The sequence below is a fragment of the Pundamilia nyererei genome, unplaced genomic scaffold (genome assembly GCF_000239375.1).
Source record: "Pundamilia nyererei isolate P.nyererei 1_Seehausen unplaced genomic scaffold, PunNye1.0 scaffold00002, whole genome shotgun sequence".
In the NCBI taxonomy this organism is placed as follows: Eukaryota; Metazoa; Chordata; class Actinopteri; order Cichliformes; family Cichlidae; genus Pundamilia; species Pundamilia nyererei.
The window spans coordinates 3,453,677-3,465,840 of record NW_005187403.1 but is presented as its reverse complement, the minus strand read 5'-3'; the positions used below and the strand labels follow the sequence as shown (position 1 = coordinate 3,465,840).

Here is a 12,164-nt window from a genome sequence, read left to right as displayed (position 1 = left end):
GGAGCTTGAATCCTTGGAGGAGGTAGACCGGTAGTGTTTTGTTAATTGTGAAACAAGTTCACCACTAGATGGCGTTAGACAAATGGGAACGTCTAAAAGGTTCGAGAGGTCCTACACAGGACCTAAGCATCTGTCAGACTTAATGAAGCACACGTTTATACCCCAAGTGGAAATTGCATTTAAAAGTCAGCTGCCTTTATTAAAACCTGAGTGATGACTTCCTTTTTTTAATTTAGAAAAATATTTAAAAGTCAAATTAAATTAACTAAATAATTTAAAAGGCTGTTTTGTTAAATGTGCGTGCTTTGTTTTTAGTTATTTGTCACGTCTGCTGTTGTTTCCTATAAAAATGGGTAAGTGTGGCAGGGTGACAACTTGTAAACTGTCACATATGGCGGTAAAGTCGGGCGGCACGTAAAACACAGTCCTTCGATATTCATATTTTAATAAGCCAGACATATTCATCTTGACTTGGTTTACTGCAGCTCCCCCGAAGTAAGAAACAAATAATATAAACTAAACTATATGCTGGTAGAGTCAAACTGTATCTGCAAGGAGAACAATTAGGTTAGAAGTATAATATATATTACCGTGGGTTTTAATTGGCTTACACAAATTCTGCAGCTTCTGAAAATTTTAACTTTATTGACACCATTTTTATCACGTGTTTATACTGCTTCCTAAAACGCAGGCCGATTGATAATTTTGATCTAATAAACAGTATAAAAAATAAATACATTAAAATAAATTTTGATTAAAAAAACACCTAATTGCCGCAATTCAGTGAAAATGTTGAAAATGCCAAATAATGTCCAAACACAGGCACAGATACACGTACACACACAGTGCAACGTGCTCCAGACGCACGGCACGGCCTTCTTTCTGTGCCTTGCATGCGTGACCGGTGACTGATTCGAGTTAACAGCTGACTCTTTTCCATTGCAAATGGCTCGCGGATAATCTAGATAACTACCGGATCACGCAAACCGAGCTGCCTGAGTATGGTGCAGCAGACTCTGACAAAGGCTGTCTGATAAGAAATGTAAATATCGTGGGTGGGGGGCGTGTATTTCACGCCTTTATGATTTTATATATACATCGCTGCGTAGTTTGTTTGGAAATTAAAAATCCAGATGTTGCCTCCAATAATTTATGTCATTCGGTAACTTAACAAAGTTCAACAAAGAAAAAAAAATGCTTGTCAAAATATCCTCTCGGATCCTTCAACGACCACACCACCAATTAGACTTTTCTAAAGATTTTTTAAAAAAATGTTGAAAACATTGCGTGGAATAAAAGCTTTAGATTGGTTATGTGTGGAGTGTAGGCCACCGTGAATGGCCACTAAAAAGGATGCAGGCCACACCAAACTTTTTTTTTTTTCCATAAAAACACTCATAGCTCATTTTCAGTCCCTTTTTTGTGATTGAATTTGTTCCTCTCTTTTCATTCGCCGTGGTGACGTTTCCTCGCCATGTGATCAGAGCAGCAGTATAAATACCGCGAGAAGGTCCGCCCCTTGTTTGATTCAGGTTTGGCCCTTTTGCAGGTTTCACAGCACAGTTTCTCAGCCTGCCATCGACGGGGGTCGCTCCTCATAGTTGTTGATTTTTTTTTTGGAAAAAGGAAACAGCCTGTAAACATATGGAAATAGCGACAAAACGGAGGGATAATTCTCACCGGTGGCGAAGCGTGCTCCTCTCCTCTCCCCCTCCTCATACGAGTTGCTGAAGAGGGAGGAAAGGGACAGCTTGTGCATCTCACGGTCTTCCTCATCTGGCGTCGGAGGGGCACGGCCGTGCGTGAGCCATGACTCTGAGCTCAGAGATGTCGGATGCCTCCATCCTTTCGGAAGAGACCGACATAGACGTGGTCGGAGAAGGCGAGGATGGAGACAGCCAGACGCGCTCCTACGTGGATGAAGTAGCGCAGATGCACGACGGTATCCTCCTGGCCGGCTCTCCACCTCCGTGCCTGGACAGCTCCACCTCTTCAAGGGATACCTACAAGCCGGCGGGCAAGAACACCCTGGTGAAGCCACCTTACTCCTACATCGCCTTAATCACCATGGCCATTCTTCAGAGTCCCAAAAAGAGGCTCACTCTCAGCGAGATCTGCGACTTCATCAGCAACCGCTTCCCGTACTACAGGGAGAAGTTCCCGGCCTGGCAGAACTCCATCAGGCACAACCTATCCCTCAATGATTGCTTCGTTAAGATACCGAGGGAGCCCGGGAACCCAGGGAAAGGCAACTACTGGACTTTGGACCCGGAGTCGGCTGATATGTTTGACAACGGAAGCTTTCTGAGGCGGAGGAAACGCTTCAAGCGGCAGCAGACTCAAGACCTGCTGCGCGAGCACAACACTTTTCTACCCGCGGCCGCTGCCTATGGCTACGGACCGTACGGCTGCGGGGGATACGGCATCCAGCTCCAGTCCTACCACGCACACTCTGCGCTTTTTGCTTTCCAGCAGCAGCAGCAGCAGCACCCGAGGCATTCACACTCACACTCGGGGACCATTATCCCTGCACCGTCCCTGATGCCCACCAGCACTACCACGGACTTAACCAGAAGTAGATTTTATCCCCAGCTCAGCTCCAGTCTGGGCTCAGCCGGCGTGCAGGCAACATCACCGGTCCAGAAATCGAGCTCCCCGGTGCAGCGGTCCCCCTTCTCCATAGAGAGCATCATCGGAGGGTCTCTTAGCCCCTCCAGGACTTCTCCTGTCGTTGTCCCAGTCTTACCGTCCTCTCTGGGGCCTGCAGTGACCAGCCAGCCGCAGACCATACATCCTGGAGCTGTTTTACATCCGGTTGAAAACTTTCCGAGCAGAGTTGTCAGCGGCACTAGCGCCTGTTAAATGTCTTAACTCCAAACTTTTCAAGACACTTAAAAAAAAGAGACAGCAACCTAAACAAAAACGCCCCTCTTTGAAGGTAGGATTATTTTTGTATGTTTGTTTTGCTAGCACGCAGCTGAATGATGGACATGCAGAACACTATTTGTGCCTATATATTCATGCTGTTCATGAAGATATATTTATGTTCATTATTTTTGTTTGTTTATTTCGGTGTGAATCAGACTTTCGACCACGAATTTAACTTTCCAGCCTTTTTTTCCCTACCATGAAGTGATTCGTTTTCAGTCACTGTATAAAGGCGTCTCAGGATAACGGACAGGTTACAAACGATCACGTGTCTGAAACAGGCTTATAATGTATTTGTGTCAAACACATCAATGTTTTCTATCAGCCAATCAAAGCGACCTTTTTTGAAGGTTTTGATTTGATGTTTGTATTAAAGAGAAACGCAGAGCAAAGTCATACATTTATAATAATATGCAGTGTTTATTTCAGTAATTAAACCTTGTACATTTTTGGCAAGTATTGTGTAATTCAAGTGTGATATTTTTACACAGTTTATTGTTTTGTTTTTTTCCAACAAGAATAAATTTCGTTTTGCAAAAAAAGAAGAAAAAAAGCAATTTGTTTGGAAATAAATTTATGAATTGATGTTGAGCTTTCTTGGCGGTTACTGTTGAAACAGACGTGTTGCTGATGTTGTTGTGTCTTTACACTGCGGATGTGTTAACTATAACTGTATGATCCAAATATAGTAACCACTGAATGGCTTTAAGAAACACACACAACTCTTTATAACACACACACACATGTGCGTGCCAGTCTGATAATATTTACAAATGCATTAAATCTGACTGCACTCTAAAGTCATTGCTGTGCCCTTTGGAACATGCGCACACAGGGCCTGCGTGTCCATCTGACCTCTTTCACACTCATCCTCGTAATTACAGTGAGCGGACAGGAGTGTGTCGGAGGGGTGAGACAGGGGCTGTATTTCTGCCTGCTTCAGCTCAGCGATTATCCCGGTGCTGGTGTCGACAGGCGGCCTGGGCTCTTGAGCAAACACTACTCATCCAGAATTTCATTATCTGCTCGTATTAGACCCGAGAGAAAAATGAAATGTTGCTCCTGAAGTCAACAGCGCTCACGATGTTTCGGAGGTTAGAATCACCTTTAATCCACTCACCGTTTTCAGTGTTTGACAGTCTTAATGCAACTTTATTTGCCCCACACGCAAGAACCCACTAACACATGGATCCAAGCAGACTGTGTTGTTTTTAAATACACAGGTAATTTAATTTGACACTTGAAAGGAAAGAAGAAAAAGCCTTCCCAAGCACCTGCGCTGTCGTGATGCTGTGTCTGTCGGAGCTGTGCTTTTTAAAATTTTTATAAGCTTTCATAATGTTGCCTGTACTGTACAGCCCTGCTGCTTCCGTGACTGTAAGTGCGTTTGCCTCCCTTTATTCAAAGCAACGTGTGTGTGCGTGTGTGTAGTAGAATGGCTAAATTGGTGCAGCGCTTAGAGCCAGTTCACTAGGCCACGAGAGAACAGCTATTGCGTGATGATGTAACACGCAATGAGAGAAAAAGGTACACGCACGCGCTTACACTCTGGAGAGTGAGAGTGACTATAGCAGGGAAGGAGGTCAATTGTACTGTGTGGGCTTGTTTACAAATACAGGAGGTTACACAGCGAAAATGAAGAGATGAACGTGATGCAAAACATTATAATAACGCATGTACTCGAGATTGTGTCTGCTGAGCAGTGGCTTGTAATTAAGGCCTAGCCTACAGGGTTTAAATAGCATCTGTATACGGCCTGTAATATATATATAATATCCGGGTATTCAAAGCAGATTTTTACACCAAATGTGTGTTTGAGTTTCCTTCTCATGGGTCTGCACGCCGTGTTTGACATTAGACATCTCTATTCTACAGGATTTTATTTGAATAATACTAAACTCACTACAGTTAAGCTGCTGTTCTTTTTTAACATAGTTTCTCTGCACATTTGCTCTGCCGATTAACGTTAAGAGTTCTTCTTTTAGAGACTAAGAGTGAATCCAAACTATGCAACAGGGCTCCGTTATAATTTAGAAATTGCATTCATAGGAAGAATTTATCCTTGTATTCAGGGCACTATACTTGAAAAACGACACTGTTTTAATTACGATAATATTACAGATATACACATATATATATGGTAATATATACATGAGTATAATTTTGCCAGTTATGTCAAAAATACAGTGCATCTCAAGAGAAGCTGCTACATAAAGACGCCAGATGGTAATATATCTATTTATCTAATAGTAAAGTGTGCACTGATTTTCCTGGTTAAGGTAGTTCATGAAAAATTAATATCTACGCGTTAAATTGAAAATTAAATTTTACGATGTTAAGCAGAATAATGATTTTTTTTTTTAAAACACTAGAAACTTCTGTTGCTAACTCACTACTTTGGCTCCAGTGCCGCCATAATAATAAAAATGCCAAATAATATATAAAAGAAAGCGTAAGAGACTGATCAGAAAGTTTGCTGTCTATGTAAAAGAAAAAAAGAAAAAAAGAAAAGTAATTGATAGTGATACTCTTCGGGAGAAAAAGAATAGTTGAATCGCTTAAGAGAGAGAGAGAGAGAAACGTTTTGTAAAGCTTATTTTGTGGATCAAATAGCCGAACTCAGAAATGATCTCAATGAATGTTTTGCGATGATCTGCAACAGCAGCACACAGTCCTGCAGTTGTGTTAAAGAAGGGTCTTTTCACGAAATGTCACGGATCATGTGGTCATCAGCCTCCGTGAGCATGACTGAAGCTCAGTTTAGCAGCCGATACTTGGGGGTCACAGGTCATGAGGAGAGGGGATAAAGCAAAAACACTCAGCCCATAAAAGACACTAAAACTTTGGGAACATGCGTAAAAGCCATTCAGCGCAGTGCTAATAATCTATAATTCAAAGAAAGTAAGGACACTTAACGACTTCTGTTTAAGATGACCAATAAGTTATTTCGCTCACTCTTAACCTCGACATTTCAGACAGCAGACTAAGCACACACACACACACACACACACACACACACACACACACACACACACACACACACACACACAAACAAGAGAGTGCAGCACAGCTACTCTGAAAGGTCATATCGAATGGATTTGAGGTGAAAACCTGATGTAAAATAGGATTCATAGTCAGTTGTATTGGGATAAAATGTGTTTTGCAACCGTACAAAATAAAACAGACACGACAGAACAGTTGGAAAGAGAAAAATATAAGCGTATGATAATATTCAAGAGGCCTTTATTAATTATTATTAATTATCTAAACGGAATGTAAGAAGCATTTTGTCATTTGCTTAAAAATAATAACAAAGTTTATATCAAAAAATAAAAAAAAAAGTTCAAACTATATATACATATATATATGTATGTATGTATATAGAGTCATGTTTTTCATGTTTTTCATGTTTTAATTTGTAAAATGTGAAATTATTTATATCCCATCTGCGTGAAGCCTTGCCAGAAGTCTTTTGTCGTCAATGAGGGAAAGAACGTTGTTAACGCGTGTATGTGTGTGTTTCCATATAGTAAAAATCACCTCTATCACTATTTTGTAATTATGTTTTAAAAAAAAACGTTAAAAAAAGACGTTGTTAACCTCTATAAGACAATATATTAGAAAGACTGTCTTCTACCAGTTTCTATTTATGTTAAATGCCAAAAAATAAAGAAAGAAATAAGGAAAATATGCTGATTAAAAGAATCATTAAAGATTCTGAATTAAAAGCACATAAAACATTTGTTTTAAGTTTTTCAGATATTAAATTAAGTATTTACAAGATTTCATTAGATTTTTATTTAGCATCTGATATAAATGAAGGAAAATGAAGAAACCATTTATTAGAAAATGTAGAAAAAGGACACACTTTGTGATCAACATCACAGTAAATGTGAAAGTGTGAAACTCAATTTCGACTCTTGATCGTTAAATTATGTTTTCGAAATTCTAAGAACAACTTGCCTGAAGCTTGTGGTATCTGCAGATGTGAAGACAGATGTGTATAAAAAAAACTAAGTAAAATACAAAAACAAAAACAAAAAAATTAAAAATAAGATTGGTTGGAAAAGTGGGGAGTTTAAGGAGCAATGTAAAAAAAAAGTGAATACCTCCCAGGAGGTGCAGAATCTCTCCATCTGCTATTCAGTGTATGGCACAGTGGCTACACTTATCCACTCTCTCTAAAAGGAGCTCCGCTTTCCACCCCATTAAAAAGTTTGGGAACTAATGCCACCCCTGAATACTACCCTAATTAGAGGCTGCTCAGAATTGCAAGGACCTGCTACACAAGAGTGGCTTTGGGAGAAATTCTGCTTTTCCCCTTTTGTAATGACATCGTTTCTTTCTTTCTTTCTTTCTTTCTTTCTTTCTTTCTTTCTTTCTTTCTTTCTTTCTTTCTTTCTTTCTTTCTTTCTTTCTTTCTTTCAGCAGAACAAAGCTTTTTATAATTTTTTAAGCTCTTTTGATGCCATCCTACAGATCCAAATTGGTGGTGAAAATCCAGTGATGAGCACACACGATGAGACTTTCAGTTACAGTAACAGCTATAGAGATGCATGAGGTGCTGTTTGACAGAGGAATTAAAGACTCTGGCTCCAGGCCACGTCGCTCCAGACAGGCCAGGGAGGAACTCTGAGCTTTCACCACTTCATGAAGTGCAAGCTTACAAGTCCTTGCACATAATTTATTTAGCTGAAGACTTTTCAGGGGTGTTTTTATTTGTTCTACATCTTGCCTGTCTCACCTCAGTGTGAACCCACCGATCCGGGATCTGCTGCAGAATTATGTTGCCTGCCTCTCACCGCATTTTTCACTTTCTTTTCTTTTTTCTTTTTTAAGTACTGCACGTGTTTGCTTTGGCATGTTATCCACTCGTGCAAACAACTAGGATCCGTAGCTTATCCATCACGCTTGTGCAGAATGTGATGATAAAATAACAGGCGGCTTGAAACAAACCATTTGTTGCAGCAGGATTTATTATTCTGTCCACTTGAAATAAAGTACAGAGGTTACCTAGACTTCTCCTACTTAGGTTACAACAATAAATAGAACAAAAATTGGCTACCCCCAGCATCTCCGCCAAGTCTCCAATCTTGGTCATTCCAAATACCTCTGAGTCCAGCAGCTGTGTGATGTCACTGCAACATCCGCTGACGGTTTGCATCCTACACATCATTAAGCATCGTTGCATTGCCTTTCAAAGGGTACTTCCAAAGAAGCATTGCTCGCCTACCAGCGTCAGGCCTGATTAGTTACATGCAACAACGCCTTTTGGTCATAAACACTTCACCGAGCTCCAGAAGCCCCTTCATCATCATGACGCCCACAGGTAATCCACACCAATGGCTGCAGCTGACACAAGGCAGACCCCAAACATTTCCTCTGAGCAGAACCTGCCTCTAAACACAGTCTGCCGCTGCACACAGCAAAATATCCCAACATTTTTTGTTCATCTACATCCTGCACTTTTGTATATGCATGTGTGTAAATTGGTGGAAGGGGTAAATTTAGCAGGTGGGGTGTAATTCAAACTTTGAGTTTGAACTTTCAGTCCTCGTTTTCTGCATCATGTCATTGATTTTGCAGCTATGATGGCCTTGTCACTCAAAAGAAAGAAAGAAAAGAAAAGACACATTAAAACTGGAAGCCACACATGTAGGAGGACCATTTGCTCCTTAGCTTCTTGTCTAAATCTCCTCCCCAGATCATTTTCCTCAGTTTCTACATATCTTTTCCTTCCATCCTCCTTTCTAGCTCTAGCTTCATTGACTCAACCACAAAGTGTCTATAAGGCAGATGCCTTAGATCTCTAAGAGGAACAGGGAGACGCTGGAGCTGAATATTTAAGTGGTTGATTCAAGTCACCGCACCCCTCTCTGTGTCGCCGTATCTTCTCAAGCTTTTGGAGGTCTGCCCAAATCTGCCTAAGCATTTGACAGACGTGCTATTCTCACACAGCAATGGATCAACCCCACAATTAGATCCAGAGATGTTAGGGTACAAACACACAAGCCCTGCAACTCATGGATACGGTCCTTGCTGAAATGTATGCCACATTAAATTATCATTCCCTGCAACATATTAAGAGTCTGAGCTCTGATTCCCTGATCACACACTTCATGGTTTTATGGTCGGAAGTTCCCTTAAAAAGGCATATTCTTTATTTGTTAAAGGTCTTCAAAATCACAACTCGGTAAGAGCAAAAGATTGAGCATCAACACAGCTTATGCATGGGTGCGCAAACAGCTTTCAGGTGTCTCGTATCAATGAAATATAATCATCTTAGAGAACTTTTCCGAAATCTTTATGAAATTCAAGAAAAGTTTTAACCAAATCTTTTTCCTTTGCCTTCTTTTTCTTCCACAGGTTTGATTCTCTAAAACAGGGGAATGAAAGGGCATAAATGCCGTATTCGGTTCTGATCTTTGCGCCAGTGTTAAAACTCCCATGAATTTTTTTGAATGGCAAGATCACACCAAAGTAGGAAAAAAAATTCTGTTTTATTTGATATTTCCTCCCAAGGCAGCAGGAACTTCCTGTGCTCCGTCACAACATTTTCAGGAGCCTCTATCAAAGTATAGCTTCACCGTAGGGGGTGTCCAGCAACCCCTGTGCTTCAGGGTGGTCAATTCAACCATTTCTGGTGGCTCCACTGGCTGGTAACTGAATACATATTCAGAGCTCAGCAGACTTACTGACATCTAGACTACCGACATCTACTTCTTGTGTTAGTGCAGGCTAAATTTACCATCTGAATCCTAATGTAGTTTTGCCGCTAATGTAAGCTAAATACACTCGATCAGGGCAAAAAAATTAAATAAAAAATCTGCACTGCTACTCAATTCACACAAAGTGCAACAGTTCACAAAGCAGTGAGAGAGGTCCATCTTGTGTGTTTACTGAATTATCATAATCTCAACTTGCTTTCTGTATCCCATTTGAATCTACAGTTACTCTGGGGGAGGGAGGGGTCCACATGTTTTATCTCCAATGCTTAGAGTGCCTCACTTATGATTCCATTTTGCCCTCTCGTACATGGCTAAGCTGGAAAAGTGGCTTTTACACTCCCACATACCCTCTGTGCACACGCACTCCTAAATGCGAAAACCAAGACTAATTACCACCATCAAATAATGGTAATTCAGTGCGATCATTATACAAGCGGTCTTCTCCAAACAGCAAAATATCTCTTTTACCAGGAATCACTTAAGTTACTCTGTCAGTAACATGCTGATGGCATGGCCACTGGTCAAAGGCACTAATTACCAGCTACTAATTACTTTCATTTGTATGAATTTGTATTTCTAAGCTGTACACACAACAGGTTATAAACAGTGACACAGAGGATATACAGTAATCATACACAATATTAAAACCACCTCATGTTGTGTTGGTCACCTGTTCTGACCTTTTGGGACATGGAAATTGGGTCACTGAGGTATTGTTTGGCATCGTGATGTTTGGAGCCGATCCTCTGGGTTCTGTAGGTCCCTCCCTGTAACTAGCTTGTTCGGGTACATCCCATGGATAGATAATTGGATTTGAATCCAAGGAGTTTGGAGGGCTTTTACAGGGCTTGTGTGCGTCCTTGTGCTCCTTGAACTGTTTGTGAGTGTAGTTGGACACACTGTCCTGCTGGAGAAATCATCGCTAACATTTTGCCTGGTCTGGGAGTTATGTGGTGATTTCCAACAACATTCAGTTTGTTATATAGTAACATCCATGTGCACAGTATTACCAAAAGACCTTCCATTAGAATTAATCATAAGCACTTCAAGAAGGTGTCAGTGTTTTAAATGTGGCTGAGTAATGTATTCTAGTGGCATTCAGAGCACTGAAGACACAGAGGTCATGCTCTTATCGTGTTTTGGAATTTGGTTGATTTAACACCCTGAAAGAGTTTACAAATTAATATTTGAACTCAAAATGTATTTTGAGGGAAATGGAAGAATGGATATCCATCCATGCATTGTTTTAACAGCTTGTCCAACCTGGACCACATACACTCGGAGCCCGACGCTGATATTATGGAGTAGGAGGAGGGGTGAACACCGGACAAGCCATCTGTCTCACAAAGAGACACATGCAGGTGCATATATGAATATTTCTAGAATATTTCTCATCTGAACTGTGGACTTCACTTGTGATATTATTGCTTGTCAAATATATGAAAACTACATATGAAAAAATACACTTTTAATTAACACATGGAATGTATAAGTTCAGTGAAAGATTTTTGTGTATTTGGTCAGGCATTCTTACATACTCGTATTATATGCAGCTCTCTGCATATGCCTCATTTCTTTTCTATTAAAAAAAGAATTACTACAATCTATATCTATGCATAATATAAACACTGTGACATGTCCTCATCTTCCTCTAATAATATTTCGGGTGGGCTTTGCTGAACATATGCAACGTTTCACTAATTATGGTCTATTGTATGTGAAGCCTAAGAAAACAACATCTGACGTCTGTATTTGTTTCTTTGGCCTGAGGCAGTTCCTCAAACGATGCCCTGGATGGTCTTCAGTGACTGTTTATTTTTTACTGATTCATGTACAGCTCTGCAGCTCGTGTAGCCAACTCAAACATCTAACAATAATATATGTGGAAACTTTAAACAAAGCTGGATTACATGGTGAGCTCTTGCTGTAAAAGCAAAGAAACCAGGTGACAGATAAAAATAGTTTGGAAATGTGATTAGAAGTGAGACAGTAAAATGGCTTTAAAAAGAATAAAAGCATCTTATTTCATGTCCTGAAGGTCATCTGAAGGAACCCATGATGCATTAAGTAATAAAAAGTGCAGCTTTATTCTAGTTTTAAAGGTATCAAAGAGCCCAGAATGACACTGAAGCATACTGCATGGAGGCCGAGATTCAGCAGTAGCAGCAGCTCTAACAGCTGTGGCCTCTCTTGCCGTTTTCACAGTAGCCTAATTGATTCATTGGCTGCTCCGGTCTCCTCTTTTTGATCTCTCCATCCTCTCTCGTCACTCTGCACTCAGGTGGAACAAGGCAGTAGGGGGTCCAGGACGGGGTCTCCACCCAGCACGAGCACATATGTTACACAGATCAGCATGCTTCCATTTCTCTGCCCGTCACCAGAAGGGATAGAGTTACTGTGTACTGATGAGAAGGGGTGAAATACAGCGCTGGTTAGGTGGCAGTAGGACGTCACATAACAAGCATCTATAAATCTTTGCATCTAAACGCTGGTCATTATTCAGCCGTG

At 40.7% G+C, this 12,164-nt stretch overlaps 1 protein-coding gene across 1 annotated transcript; it reads left to right on the top strand.

The window, feature by feature from the left end:
* The first annotated feature begins 1,544 nt into the window (after positions 1–1,544).
* On the top strand, positions 1,545–3,460 carry foxd1 (forkhead box D1). Its single transcript, XM_005720175.1, has one exon. The coding sequence runs from the start codon at positions 1,810–1,812 to the stop codon at positions 2,860–2,862; it is 1,053 nt and encodes a 350-aa protein (XP_005720232.1). The 5' UTR covers positions 1,545–1,809; the 3' UTR covers positions 2,863–3,460.
* The last annotated feature ends 8,704 nt before the right edge of the window (positions 3,461–12,164 follow it).